Genomic DNA, 15,767 nt, shown 5'->3' with positions numbered 1-15,767 from the left:
GCCTGTGTCTATAGCACCTATTTGATATGCTAATTGACACTAATACAGTGGTTACTGAGTGATGTTCTGAGATTAAGTGTAAATGGTGTGAAGTCAGAATAAAGTTGGAGGACTGCTGATATCAGTGAAAACGAGATTGGGTGAATTGTTGAGTTTCTACTTTGTGAGACTGGACACTTCATATTTTCTCTCATTGATCTACATAAGCCTTGAAGTACATATTTATTGTTAATCCTATTTTATAGGTGAGGAAATAGAAGTGAAGCCCAAAGAAGTAAAGTACCAGTTAAGTGACTGAGCAAAGATCTCAGTCCAAGATCTTGACTCCAGATCTTTTGTCTTTTTCATCACCTTTTACCCTCCTTTTTGCTTGCTGTGATTATTTCTAGTAAAAAGAAAGAAGTTCCCAGGTAATGTGGGAAGCATAATTTTAATGCTCATTTTGGTAATAATGGGTAAAACTCTGAAGCAGTCCTGTGAAATTTTGCAAAAGAAACCTTTGGAAGCTAGAGTAGTGGTATTGGAAAGAGAAGTAGGGCTCTCAGAAGGACTAAGGAATGTTTTATTATCAGGAAATAGTGGTTCCTCACCTCTTGCTCCTCTTTTATCCTGTTCTCAGGCTTCAGGAATTATACTAGGAAACTATTTTTTTATTTTTTATTTTTTCAATATATGAAATTTATTGTCACATTGGTTTCCATACAACACCCAGTGCTCATCCCAAAAGGTGCCCTCCTCAATACCCATCACCCACCCTCCCCTCCCTCCCATCCCCCCATCAACCCTCAGTTTGTTTATACTAGGAAACTTAAAACTGGAGAGAGAATACATTCTCATGTCAGAGCTGTAGGAGAACACTTCATAGTTTCTTATGAAATGATGTATGCAGTCTTTCGGTTCTCTAGACTTGCCTTTATAGTGCTATGCTTTGTGTTTATGTCTATTATAGGAACCTAGCTATTGCATACCATTTAATCCTTATATTTATGGAGAAAGATGTTTTATTTTTTAAATATTTATTTATTTTGAGAGAGAAAGAGAGCACGTGAGAGAAGGAGAGAACCCCAAGCAGGCTCTGTTCTGTCAGCACAGAGCCCTACACGGGGCTTGGTCTCACAAACCGTGAGATCATGACCTGAGCCAAAATCAAGAGTTAGATGCTTAATTGACTGAGTCACCCAGGGGCCCCAAAAGGTGTTTTAAATTCTACACTGACTCAAAAAGCAAAGTTTTGGCTCCCTGCTGGTTTGTAATTTGAGGATTTTCTATACTTGTGTTTGATATAATGAAATTAAATAGAGAAAGATGGAACTACAGAAGAAGTCTCAGAATCAAGTTGTTCATCCTCTTCTGATTGAAACCAATTTTTTGTCTGAAGCCTGATTTTCTGTAGAAGTGCTAACTTAATAAAAGCACTAAAATAGTGGTATTTAATAAGGAATATCAAATATAATACTTTTTGTGATAGAAACTTTTTAAAATGCTAATTGAAGAATTTTAGTTGGAATGTTAGTATTTTATGTAAGGAATGAATTATATGGGACTCAAATATAGTGATAAAGCTGTATATTTTCATATATTTAGGACAACATCTGTTTTGCTCACATTATGGTATTTGAGAAGACCTAAGCAAATAAAAATGAGTCTATGACTTAAGGTGCCTAGATTCTTACATTGCAGTTTGGGGAATAGTTGAGAATGTTTAAGATTTTATATCTTATTATACTAAAATATTACATACATTTAATCCATAGTTTAATTAATTTTGAAAGCATGCTTATTTCTAATGCTTATGTAAACTGTGGTTTACATTTATTTGTGTTGCATTTCTTCAACTGAGTTATCACTTCTACCTTTGCTATTGTCTGCTGGTCATTTCTATCTAGTCAGCTCTTCAGCATCTCAAATTTAGTATGTTCACATTTGACCAAATCATATTTTCCCCTAAATCCAGTTGTCTTATATTTCCTACATTTTTACTTAATGCTGTAACTATCTTTTAAGTCTCTCAAACTTAAAGCTCAGTGTCACCTTTAACTTCTATCATTATGAAGTCTGTAATGACTCTCATTTCTCAACTTTTATTCTCTATTCTCACAAGGACTAGTTTTGGCCTTTGACCATTAGTTCTCCAACCTAGTTGCTGATCATCTGAGTCACTTTTTGAAAAAAATACAGATTCTAGCTTCCTTTGTTGACTCCATCCTCACATATATAGATTGATTCATAGGCCTGGGGTCTAGCCCTGGGATCCATTAGTTATCAGCCCGTTAATGATTCAGATGGTTTGGGAACCTCTGACTTAACACCAATAGCTTCCTTGCTGGTTTCTATCAATAGGGTCTTCCTTCTTGCCCCTTCAGATTTGCACTCCAGGCTATCTATCATGCATGACTGAGAGCCTCTTAGATTTGAATTCTGGAATTACAGCTCTGAGTGTAACTTAACACTTTTCCATACCTCTTTGTGGTAGCTGACTTTTCAATCATATTTTGTGTTGATTTCTTTTTAAGTTCTTTATTTTTCCTTGCCATTGATGCCTTTGCTTATGATTTCCCTTTGTGACTACGTTTATTCTTCAAGGCACAATTCAACCCCTATTTATCAGACTGTTCTACCTATTCTAGTTCCCTAAAGTCTTTTCTCAGAAATACTTTAATTCCTTTTAATCTCATTTAATACTAAGGTAGTTAAGAACTAACTTAAGTTAGTTAAGAACTATTTATTGATCGTATACCAGTTTGTGCCTTAAACATCTTGCATGCTATTTCATTTAAACCTCATAATAACCCCAGGAGAGGTACTGTTAATTTGCATGTTTACAAATAAGGAATCTGAGACACAGAAAAATGATTCCTCACAAAGTTGCTTAGGAATACAATGGGAGCACTAGGATTTGAATCCAAGTCGGTCGATTACAGAGCCTGAATTCTCACCCATTAGTCCATACCAGCTCTTTTAGGGGCATGTTGCTTACTACTCTATGCCAGATGCATTTATATAATATTTCTGTCTTATCTCCCATTATTTGAGTGTGGCAGGAATGATTAATCTGTTTAACCCACAGAACCTAGCACAATGGCTTATGTGTATAAATGCTGCCATAGGTATTTTCTCTTTGAGGGCACGAATGCATATACATAATTGTTTTGGTGTGTGTGTGTGTGTCTGTGTGTGTGTCTTTTTTTTTTTTTTTTTTTTTTTTACAGTTTTCAAACAAAAGACTATTACCAGTTGGATGGACACTAAAGGAATCAAGACAGCTGAAGCAGAAAGGTATAGAAACATGCCTATACAGAGAAATGAATAACATGATACATGAATGTTTTGCTTCATGCTTTTTCTCCTCGCTTGATCCCACTTTTCTTTACATTTATTCATTATTTCAGATTACAAATAATAGTGTTTTAGAGTCTAATGTATCAGGGACTGTCCTATATACTTGAAATACAAAGATGAAAGAGGAATAGTCTCTGTTTCTAAGATAGAGTATAGTGGTGGTGGCATACTCAAAAACACACGATCATTACATAGTGTGATAAATAAGACTTCACTGTCTTATATAAACAGAACAGTGGTAGTTAGTATATAGGACAATCAGCTTCACCTTTGCAGGAAGGCCTGCCAGGAGGTGAGTCCAGTTTAACATTTAAAGGAAGAGCAGGTGTTTCCCAGGCATGAGTTGGGAAAAGGGCTTTACAGGCATATGTACCAAGTGATGGAGTCATGAAAGAGCATGTTCCGTGTTTAGGTAATCACAAGTAGTCTAATTATTACTATGGTAGTGGTAGTGTGGTTGTGTGGTTGGATAAGTGATTTTTTTATAAGTTCTTTCTATTGTATCACAAGTTCTATTGCCTCATTAGTTCTTTCTATTCTGTTGTAGTTTGCACAGTAAAGAAAACAATAATACAAGACTGGAATCCATGATGAGTTCTGTACAAAAAGATAACTTTTATCAACATAATGTGGAAAAATTAGAAAATGTTTCTCAGCTAAGTCTTGATAAATCACCTGTTGAAAAAAGTACACAATATTTGAACCAGCATCAGACTGCAGCTATGTGTAAGTGGCAAAATGAAGGGAAACATACAGAGCGGCTTTTGGAAAGTGAACCTTCGACAGTAACTCTGATACCAGAGCAGTTCAGTAATGCTAACGATCAGTCACCCCGAAACGATGATCACAGTGACACAGATAGTGAGGAGAGTAGAGATAATCAGCAATTTTTGACACCTGTAAAGTTTGCAAATGCAAAGCAGACCACAGAAGATGAACAGGCCAGAGAAGCCAGAAGCCACCAGAAGTGCAGCAAGTCTTGCCATCCTGTAGAAGACTGTGCAGGTTGTCAGCCGGAAGAGATAGATGTGGTGCCAGAGAGTCCCTTGTCAGACATTGGCTCTGAAGATGCTGGTAGTGGACTGAAAAATGCCAACAAACTGAGTAGACAGGAGAGTAGCTTAGGAAATTCTCCTCCATTTGAGAAAGAGAGTGAACCCGAGTCACCAATGGATGTAGATAATTCCAAAAATAGTTGTCAGGACTCAGAGGCAGATGAAGAGACAAGTCCAGGTTTTGATGAGCAAGAAGATAGCAATTCCTCCCAAACAGCTGGTAAACCTTCAAGGTTCCAAGCAAGAGAAGCCGACACTGAATTGAGGAAACGGTCCTCTTCTAAAGGAGGTGAAATTCAATTACATTTTCAATTTGAAGGAGGAGAGACTCGCAGTGGAATGAATGATTTAAATGCCAAACCATCTGGAAGTATTTCTAGCCTAAATGTAGAATGCAGGAATTCCAAGCAACATGGAAAAAAGGATACTAAAATCACAGATCATTTCATGAGACTGCCTAAAGTAGATGACAAAAGGTAATTTTTTTCCACAAGAGTGTCTCCAATAGTGTAATACATTTTATAATTTTGTAAGGGGGTTTAACAGAGTTATGGTTTAGATTGAAGCAAAGAAATAGTTGGTTTCTTTTTAACTTTATGATAAATGTGTAATTTTTTAAAAATGTTTATTTTGGAGAGATAGACAGAGTTGGGAACAGGGGAGAGGCAGAGAGAAAGGGAGACACAGAATCTGAAGCAGGCTCCAAGCTCTGAGCTGTCAGCACAGAGCCTAATGTGGGGCTCAAATTCAAAAACCATGAGATCATGACCTCAGGCAAAGTTGGGCGCTTAACCATCTGAGCCTCCCAGATACCCCATGTTAATGCTAAATTTAAACCTAGATTCAAAAAGATCAGGGACAGAAAACAAGAAGTAAATAAATATTAATTGGACTTTTTTAGTTTCATGATCTTCCTTCTGAAATTTGTGGGGATAATCAGAATTTAAAAATATGAGGTTGATAGTAGCTTCTGTTTAGCCATTTTTCTAGGCCATTAATACTGCATTTTCTCCTCTAATGCTCTGATGTGCAGGCAGGTGATGTACTTTATAAATGAGAAAACTGAGATTTGAATTAGAGAATTCACTGAAATTATAACTTGTGGGTAGTAATGCTGAGATTTAAAGCTGAGTCTGTCTGATTACAAAGCTTACATTTTTGCAGTTATTCCATTTGGAATCTTAATCTCCATAATTTGTGATATTTTCTATCACATGTGCCACAATAAGCTCACTTTGTTGAAAATTGTTGTCTAGAGACCTGAGAAGTAGCTGACACTGTGAACCATGCCTCATTTGGCAATGCTCATATTCTTACATGGTCCGGTTTTTTTGGAAGGTGATTTTATGTGTTCAGAAATTCGTGGGGTACCTGGGTGGCTCAGTCAACTAAGCAGCCGACTTTGACTCAGGGCATGATCTCATGGTTCATGAGTTTCAGCCTCGCGTTGGGCTCTGTGCTGACAGCTCAAAGCCTGGAGCCTGCTTCAGATTCTGTGTCTCCCTCTCTGCCCCTCCCCTGCTTGTGCTCTGTCTCTCTCTCTCAAAAAAATAAACATTGAAAAAAAAAATTTAAAAATAAATTGCTTCCATAGACTTGAAAATAAGCTCTTCAGTTTTACCATGTTTTATTAGTTTTTCTTTTGATTGTAAATACGAAGGAGAGATAGCAAGTCTGGGACGTTTTAAACAATAACATTCTGGGTAAGTTTTATACTTGTGTACCTAAGGAAATTTAAATAGGCAGATTTGTGACTGAATACGTTTGTTTTGACCTTAGAAAAGAACAATGTGAAATCAAGCATCAAAGGACAGAAAGGAAGATACCTAAATACATTCCACCTCACCTTTCTCCAGATAAGAAATGGCTTGGAACTCCTATTGAGGATATGAGAAGAATGCCTCGGTGTGGGAACCGGCTGCCTCTCTTGAGACCATCTGCTAATCATACAGTAACTATTCGGGTAGGTATTTTCTCTTACCTATAAGGAGAGAAGACTCTTTAGTCTTCATTTATTGCAGTACTTATTAATGTGAAAAACAGGCCCAAGGCACAGAAACTGTTTCTTTTTTCTGCACAAAGTACCAAGAAGTCTATAGATTGGAGAAATATAACAATAGCTTTCTTTTTTTTTTTTTTTAATTTTTTTAACGTTTATTCATTTTCGAGACAGAGAGAGACAGAGCATGAATGGGGGAAGGTCAGAGAGAGAGGGAGACACAGAATCTGAAACAGGGTCCAGGCTCTGAGCTGTCAGCACAGAGCCCGACGCAGGGCTCGAACTCACGGACCGCGAGATCATGACCTGAGCTGAAGTCAGACGCCCAACCGACTGAGCCACCCAGGCGCCCCAACAGTAGCTTTCTTAATGCAGTACTTAATACATCCATACGATGAATTGTTGTCAGGTCATAAGGCAATTGACTTTTTCAGTATTTTTTTTTTTTTTAAGTCACTGGATTCTTTCTTTTTGTTTTAAATTCAATTGACAGTATTTGTTGAGCACCCACTATTTGTTAGGTAGTGGGTTAATCTGTAATGGGTTAGTCCCTAAAGTTCAAAATTGTGTATGGTTCAGTATCCTCAAATCATTTTCTAGTTTTGCCCTCTTTTCTGAGCTCTAGATTATTCTAGGCATCACCATCACTATTCGAGAGGTGTCTCGAACTCAACATGTCTAAAACCAACCTCATTTTTAAGAATTGTCGTTAGGGGCGCCTGGGTGGCTCAGTCGGTTAAGCTCCCGACTTCGGCTCAGGTCATCATCTCTCGGTTGGTGGGTTTGAGCCCCACGTCTGACTGTGCTGACAGCTCAGAGCCTGGAGCCTGTTTCAGATTCTGTGTCTCCCTCTTTCTCTGCCCCTCCCCGACTCACGTCCTGTCTCACTCTCAAAAGTAAAAAAAAAAATTAAAATTGTGGTTAAATATACATAATATACACTTTTACCATAATATACATAATATACCCTTTTAGCCATTTTTAGTGTCCATTTCATGGCATTAGGTACATTCACAATGTTGTACAATTATTACCAGTATTCATTTCCAGAAATTTTTTATTATCCCACACAGAAACTGTACCTGCTAAACAATAACTTTCCATTTCTCACTAGTCCCTGGTATCCTCTTTTTACTTTCTGTAGCTTCTTTTTTGAAGAAACAACTTTATTGAGGTAGATACAATTTACCCATTTTAAGTGCTCACTCATTTCAGTGATACTTAGGTAATTTACTGAGTTAGGCAACCATCATTATAATCCAATTTTAGATTTGTCACTCATTGGGTCGTTTTAAATAGTCATCTCACTTTTTAGTCTCTATATTAGATTTCACAGGAACTACCTAAAAAATCTCTGCTATTATACAACTTAGTCTAGATGTGATTAGATATTTTGAAGTATAGAATTCTTTTTCATGGTTACAGTGGAAGTAACATTGAACAGGTTGTGGAGTTTGAACTGAGCTCTAAAAGATGACCAGACATTTCTGAGGGGGAGTTAGTAAGTCAAGAGAATTCCAAGACAGATACATAACCTTTATAAAAAAGGGCTATGTAGTGGGGATCCTGGGTGGCTCAGTTAGTTAAGGACCCAACTTCAGGTTATGATCTTGCAGTTTGTGAGTTCGAGCCTAGCATCAGGCTCTGTGCTGACAGCTCAGAGCCTGGAGCCTGCTTCATGTTCTGTGTCTCCCTCTCTCTCTGCCCCTCCTCTCTTTCTCTCTCTCTCAAAAATAAAAATAAAAAAAAAACCAAACAGCTCTGTGTGGTTGAAAAACTATTTGTTTTAGACATTGAAAATAATTGGTTTGTTAGAGCTTAGAGTTTGGATGGGGAATGGTGGAAGATAAGACTTGAAAAGTGGATTGGATCCATATCATAGAGGGGTTCAAGTGCCAGGAATTGGACTTGAGTCTGTAGGTATTGGAAATTGATAAAAGGTCTGTGCACACAATAGTTATTACTGTAGCAGGATTAATCACACAGCTGTGTGTAAGGAAAATGGAAGTGAGGATCCATTGGAAACAGATAAGGGATGTTAAGAGCTCTTAAAATCAGTAAACTTTATCTACCTCAATGAAGTTGTTTCTTCAAAAAAGAAGCTACAGAAAGTTAGCTAGCAGGTAAGAAACGAAAAGGAAGGGGACTGTAATTATCAAATTGTGCTGCAGTAAAGTGGCTCAGGGGTTCTTAGGAAATTTGACACAACATGTGTTTCCTAAATTATATTTTTAACTGAAAAACCTGTAATAAAAGAACAAACACACTCAAACTTGAAAATGCTTAATATATTTTAACAAAAAATAATATTTTAACAAAAAAAATTACCATTTGACACTATTTAGGTTAGTGAATAGAATTTTCTTAATACTGTGAAAGAGATTTTCTTTCTTTCTTTTTAATTTTATTTTTTATTTTTTAAAATTTACATCCAAATTAGCATATAGTGCAACACTGATTTCAGGAGTAGATTCCTTAGTGTCTCTTACCCATTTAGCCCATCCCCCCTCCTACAACCCCTCCAGTAACCCTCAGTATGTTCTCCATATTTATGATTCTCTTATGTTTTGTACCTCTCCCTGTTTATATATTATTTTTGTTTCCCTTCCCTTATGTTCATCTGTTTTGTCTCTTAAAGTCCTCATATGAGTTGAAGTCATATGATATGTCTTTCTCTGACTAATTTCACTTAGCATAATACCCTCCAGTTCCATCCACGTAGTTGCAAATGGCAAGATTTCATTCTTTTTGATTGCCAAGTAATAACTCCATTGTATATATATACCACATCTTTTTTATCCATTCATCTATCAATGGACATTTGGGCTCTTTCCATACTTTGGCTATTGTGGATAGTGCTGCTATAAACATGGGGGTGCATGTGTCCCTTCGAAACAGCACACCTGTATCCCGTGGATAAATGCCTAGTAGTGCAATTGCTGGGTTGTCGGGTAGTTCTGTTTTTAGTTTTTTGAGGAACCTCCATACTGTTTTCCAGAGTGGCTGTACCAGCTTGCATTCCCAATACTGAGAGAGATTTAAGTGTAAATTGAGTAGTAGGTTGATACAAGCTTTAGCTGTGATCCCTAGCTTTCAATTTCGAATTTTGTATTTCTTAGTCTCAATTTCACGTATTGATGCTAGCATAAGTAAAGTTATTATAAAAATTATAATAGTTTTATTTGATTTAAATATAATGAATTAATGTCAGATTTCTTAGGGGGAAAAAGAGTTCTGCTATTTAAGAAAGTTTGAAAATCATTGAGATAAGGTAATGTGGAAATAAAAAAGAAAATAGTTGGTTGCTTTGTTTTGAGGTAAAATTGATAGGATATGGTGAATTCTTAAATATGTGTGAAGAGGGAAAATGCAGGTAAAATTAAGAAAAGGCCGAGTGACTGACAAGATGTTACTGGTAGAAAATTTGGAGAAGAGATTGGGGAGGTAAGTGATATTTTGACTTTACTGCCTTTCTTTATACCACTGCCCATAAAGAAAACCCAAATTATCCTATACCGTCATTTTTTAATCTCTGTAATTACTGTTTATTTTTAGATATCCAATAACGTTTGAATTTTTAGAATCTTTAAAATCTTAATTTTTATTATAAAAGTAGTACAAGGTCATTGTAAAAAAAGATGCAGGTCTCATATGATAGTATATAACTCAAAATCCAAGTCTCTCAGTCCTGTTTCAGAGTTTTGGTGGATTAACTTCTAGATTCTTTTTTCTGAATATGGTAATATATATATGTAATTAATAGTTATTAAATAAACAGCCCAAGTTACATTTCCAAGATGCCAGATATTAATAGTTATGAAATTTAAAGTAGTAAAGTAAAGCTGATATTTACCATTAGAAATGTAAGGCAGTCTGGAAGCGCCTGGTTGGCTCAGGCAGCCAAACATCCAACTCTTGATTTCGGTTCAGGTTTTGATCTTGTGGTTTGTGAAATCGAGCCTCAGCTCTGAGACTGTTTGGGATTCTCTCTCTCCTTCTCTCTATGCCCCTTTCCCGCTCTAGCACATGTTTGAATGCGTGCTCTCTCTCTCAAAATAAACATTAAAAAAAGGGGGGGGGGGGCGCCTGGGTGGCTCAGTCGGTTGGGCGTCCGACTTCAGCTCAGGTCATGATCTTGCGATTTGTGAGTTCGAGCCCCACGTCAGGGGCTTTGCTGATAGCTCAAGAGCCTGAAGCCTGCTTCGGATTCTGTGTTTCCCTCTCCCTCTACCCCTCCCCTGCTCATGCTCTGTGTCTCTCTGTCTCTCAATAATAAACGTTAAAAAAAATTTAAGAAAAAAGGCAGTCTGAAATTGCAGGGGCATGTCGTTTGGTGCTTGATTATCTTTAAAGACATGATAAACACACATGCAGGCACACAAACACATATACACACACATATGCACATACAGATGCCCACACACAAAGCATACTTTCATATATATGATATGTTTCCCTGTCTGTGGAGCTGGACTGGTGCCTGTTTTGTCACCTCTGATTACATGGGATATCTTTACAAAGTCACCTTTGGGGACTTCATCTGGAGTTGAAAATACTTTTAGCATAATTATTGACTCTTGACAATTCTTTCCTCTGACTATTCTCGTTCTTTGGCTTCTATGATAACATATAATCCTAGTTTTCTTTCTGTCTCCTTAGCCATTTATTATATTCCTTTAGTTTTTCTGGCATGTGTGTTAAATATTGTTAGAGCTCCTCAAGGCTTTTCCATAGGTCCTGTTTTCTTCTCTCTCTCTCTGGGTGGTCTTCTCCTACAACTTTATTTCTCTTGAGTGCTTATTGGATAGTCTTCCTTTCTATAAGCTGTTCCCTTTTTGAGGAACAGTCTTCCTTTCTTCTTTTTCCTAGTTCTTTTTATCCTTTGAAGTTCAGCTCAATTGCCATTTCCTCAAGGAAGTCTTTTTTTTTTTTGATGAGTTTATTAGTATTTTTTTTTCAAGTTTATTTATTTTGAGAGAGACAGATACAGCATGAGTTGAGGGCACAGAAGAGAGGTAGAGAGAGAGAATGCCAAGCCGGCTTCGCACTGTCAGTGCAAAGGGCTTGACATAGGCCTTGAACTCACAAACTGTGAGGTCATGACTTGAGCCAACACCGAGTCAGATGCTTAACTGACTGAACCACCTAGGCACCCCAAGGAAACCTTCTCTAAGCTCACCGGTAAGTTGCAATTGTCTGAAATAGATTCTCATACACCACGAACCTTTCACTCATAACATATTACAGTTCAAATTTTATGTTACTGTGATGGTTTGATTATTTGCAGTGAAGTACTAATTCATGCTACAACATGGATGAACCTTGAACACATTACATCAAGCCAAAGAGGCCAGACACAAAAGGCCATATGTTGTATAATTCCATTTATATGAAGTGTCCAGAATAGGTAAAATGTATAATTTTTCATGTTTCAAATATCGCATTTCTCAAACGTTTACTTAATGCTTATTATAAGCAGCATATGTGTATGTGTACACATACGTATATATTTACATATGTATATATTTCTATACGTATACTTACAGAAACACATAAGTCAGGTTCTATCATAAATATTCCGAATCCACAGTTAATATGGTTATTATTCTCAAGAAGTTTATAGTCTAGTGGGAGAAGGAAAAACAGGTGTGATCTGGTATGGTAATGATCTAATAAAACAAGAGGGAGTAAACTGTCCTTAAAAAGTTTTGAAAACTTCTTAAAGAAAATGAAAATTGAGCTGAGCATTGAAGGTCATGATAGATGTTTAACCAGATAGTGTATGGGTAAGAGGGGATGTTAAAAACTGGGGACTTCATTTGGAATCATAGAGGGGAGCCATTGTAGGATTAGAAGCCTGGGAATACTTTAGAAAGATAATGTTCCCAAGTGGGGATGAGGGCTTAATGGGGGATGAATGTGTCTGGGAGCAGCTGGAGTTATGGGGGCCTAGAAGGTAAGCAATAATGAGGACCAGGGACCTAGAAGGGGTAGAGCTAGAATGACCAAACATGATGATTTGGAAGCTGATCAAATGAAGATAAGGAGTAGGAACAGCTGAAGAAGGCTTCTGAGATTTCTTGCCTAGGAGCTGGTCTGTATTTCATAGCATTTGCTTTGGCTGCTTTCTTTGGGTTGTTTTGTGCAATATACACCTAGTTTTTATGCACTTAGAGTTTTCTTGTTTCCCTCTCTTTCAGGTAGACCTTTTGCGAGCAGGAGAAGTTCCTAAACCTTTTCCAACACATTTTAAAGATTTGTGGGACAATAAGCATGTTAAGATGCCTTGTTCAGAACAAAACTTGTACCCTGTGGAAGATGAGGTAAGTACAGAACATATGTTCTTTTAGTCTTTGAAAATCAGTTTAGTGTGTGCTTATTTGAGTGCTGATTCTGTGATCCAACAGACAATTTAATCTGTTTTTCCTTTTCCTTAAAGAATGGTGAGCGAACTGCAGGGAGCCGGTGGGAGCTCATTCAGACTGCACTTCTCAACAAATTCACACGGCCCCAAAACCTGAAGGTAGTTGTTTTTGCTCTTCTTGCTTCATGTTTGTCATTCTTTGAGATGGGCCCTGTATCTCCCTCCAAGACATTTTCTGATCTTTAGTAGACTCAGGTAACAGCATTATTGGTATGCAAAATGCTTGTTTCCTGAGGAACTTTCTTAAGAGACATTCTTGGTTTCCATTCCATCACTAGGAAATGAGTAGAAGAATTGAGAGTTGTAAATGACTTGCCTGGAGCCACACAGAATAATTTGGAGAACCAGGAATAAGACCTTTGTTTCTTGATTCCCCATCCAATTTCCTTCCCACCAAGCTTCTCTTTTATTTTTTAGAATTATCATGTTTCTGAAATGTCTTTAAAAGTAAATCAGGGAAGAATTATGACTTCAGCTATATTTGCCCAAGGGGAACTGAGTTTCCTAATGATTAAAGTATACATTAAACATCCTGTTTTGTATTGCTGTTAATATAGCTTCTAGCAGTCTGATTATTTATTAATCTTACATTTTGGCAATCATTCATTTTTTATTTTTTTTTTCAATATTTCACTTAAGACTATAAGGGCAACTATTAGATTATTTTTCTAATATCTAAAATATGAGTGAGTATATGTTTTTTGGCACTATAGCCATGTAAACTTTTAAAGTTTTTATAACTGTAAACCGTAACAGATTTTTCTATACTTGTGTGAAAATGGGTTTCATTTTCTTTGAGAGACTTAGTTTGCTGTGCACAGTTTCTCAGTGTTTTTTTTAAGTTGTTTTTTTTTTTTAATGGGTGTTTATTTTTGAGACAGAGACAGAGACAGAGTGTGAGCAGGGGAGGGTCAAAGAGAGAGGGAGACACAGAATCTGAAGCAGGCTCCAGGCTCTGAGCTGTCAGCACAGAGCCCAATGTGGGGCTTGAACCCATGAACTGATGCGGGGCTCGAACTCACGAGCTGTGAGAACATGACCTGAGCTGAAGTCGGATGCTTAACTGAGCCACCCAGGCTCCCCAAGATTCTTAAGTTTTATACTGTTTTTCCATTTATACTTAACAAGTTGTTCTTAAACGTTCCATATGTCTCTATAGCTCCTATTTTTTCTCTATATTGAAAAACATTGGTATGTTGTACCATAATGTATTTTGAAAATTTCATTCGTTACGGATAGTGTTTCTCAATCTTGTAATGTACTTCTTTTAAATGGAAGAAATTATCAGGGAGTGCCAGGATCTGTTGATTTATTTTTAGAATAATGTTAACTGCATATGTACAAACATGAAACTAAATATAAACTGTACTTACAGTTAGAGCTATATTAGTTGATTTTTTTCCATTTTAAGCATCATGAACCATCACTTGAGTTATGTTCGTTGTCATAATGAAAACAGTTTGTATTCACTATTCCCTTTTTGCACAAAAGTTTTTTTTTTCCATGTTTTTATTTTTTTTTATTTTTGGGACAGAGAGAGACAGAGCATGAACGGGGGAGGGGCAGAGAGAGAGGGAGACACAGAATCGGAAACAGGCTCCAGGCTCCGAGCCATCAGCCCAGAGCCTGACACGGGGCTCGAACTCACGGACCGCGAGATTGTGACCTGGCTGAAGTCGGATGCTTAACCGACTGCGCCACCCAGGCGCCCCAATTTGCACAAAAGTTTTTAACCGCTGATGTGAACCTCAAAATAGTATGCTGAGAGACTTAAAATACCATAGAAAGAGGGGCACCTGGGTGGCTCAGTTAAGTGTCTGACTTTGGCTCAGGTCACAATCTCACAGTTTGTGAATTCAAACCTTGCGTCGGGTTCTGTGCTGACAGCTCGGAGCCTGGAGCCTGCTCTGGATTCTGTGTCTCCTCTCTCTGCCCCTCCCCAACTTGTGCTCTGTCTTTGTCTCTCAAAAATAAATAAATGTAAAAAAAAAAAATTAAAAATACTGTGAAAGAAAAAATTCTTCATTTTGTTTTTACTACTTACTACTAATCACAAACAACTGGTGCATGTTGGTAGATGCAAAGATGGGATCTGTATGGAGAACATCAGCTTACAAATAAATATGATAGTGAGCATTGGAGTCCAGGTTCTTTCTAATTTGACAGTCCTGAACTACAGTTTATCTTAGGGTGGCTCAAAATTTTCACCATTTTTATCTGTTTAAAGCACCAGCCATCGTTTCCACCGTGTCTTTTGTCCTTTGTATTCTAAAACCACAATTATAAACTCACAAAAACAGAAGCAGACCACCCCAGAGTACTATCTATACTCCATTTGAGAAACACTGTGTTAGGTCCTTACGGCCTTAGAAACAGCATTATTTAAAATTTCATATTTTTTCTTTTAAGCATGAACGCAGAATAATCATAGTGTTCTAAATTGCTCACCTCTTTATCAATTCCTTAGTGTGCCAATGATTACTTTAGGAAGAGGTAACTGCTTTACTCTGAATTTCCTTTTCTTGTTTAGTTTATGGTAGATTCACCAGAACAGAGTAATCCATTGAGATTTTCTTCTATCTGCTTATGGTAATTGTTTTCTTTGCTGAAAGAACACTATGGAGGGAGGAACATTAAGTCTCTCTTACTGAGTATAATAATCTTTTTGCCACTTTTATTTGATATTAAGTGAGGTTAGAAATGTTAACAATTTTTAAAAGAATTGTCTCCTTAAAAATTAGTTTACACAGTAATATTTCTACAAATGATGTGTCTGATGATTTACAAAGAATGGACCTGTCCGTGCGTTAATTATGCTTATTATGAATTATAAATTAAAAGAAACCTCAATAGGTGATAGCTGAGAATACAGAATAGCATCCAGTTTTTAATAGGAGACCTTGTGGTAGACTACTTTTGAGACTTGAAGACTAAAGTAAAAGTAAATATT

General features: G+C 37.0%; 1 protein-coding gene across 5 annotated transcripts in view; it reads left to right on the top strand.

Annotated features, from left to right (window-relative positions):
- PARG (poly(ADP-ribose) glycohydrolase) overlaps positions 1-15,767 on the top strand; it is a 130,905-nt gene that overhangs the window by 3,575 nt on the left and 111,563 nt on the right. For 4 of the 5 annotated variants that reach the window (XM_043596851.1, XM_043596850.1, XM_043596849.1 and 1 more), the window contains exons 2-6: positions 3,210-3,276; positions 3,887-4,870; positions 6,174-6,357; positions 12,594-12,716; positions 12,833-12,916. In XM_043596851.1, the coding sequence (XP_043452786.1) occupies positions 3,239-3,276; positions 3,887-4,870; positions 6,174-6,357; positions 12,594-12,716; positions 12,833-12,916 (1,413 nt within the window). In that variant the 5' untranslated portion in view covers positions 3,210-3,238. The remainder of the gene's footprint in view (positions 1-3,209; positions 3,277-3,886; positions 4,871-6,173; positions 6,358-12,593; positions 12,717-12,832; positions 12,917-15,767) is intronic. The other variant, XM_043596852.1, reaches the window with a different exon arrangement.

This window comes from Prionailurus bengalensis, chromosome D2, assembly GCF_016509475.1.
Source record: "Prionailurus bengalensis isolate Pbe53 chromosome D2, Fcat_Pben_1.1_paternal_pri, whole genome shotgun sequence".
Classification (NCBI taxonomy): Eukaryota; Metazoa; Chordata; class Mammalia; order Carnivora; family Felidae; genus Prionailurus; species Prionailurus bengalensis.
Note: the sequence above shows the minus strand (reverse complement) of the source record. Positions and strands in the feature narration are given on the sequence as shown.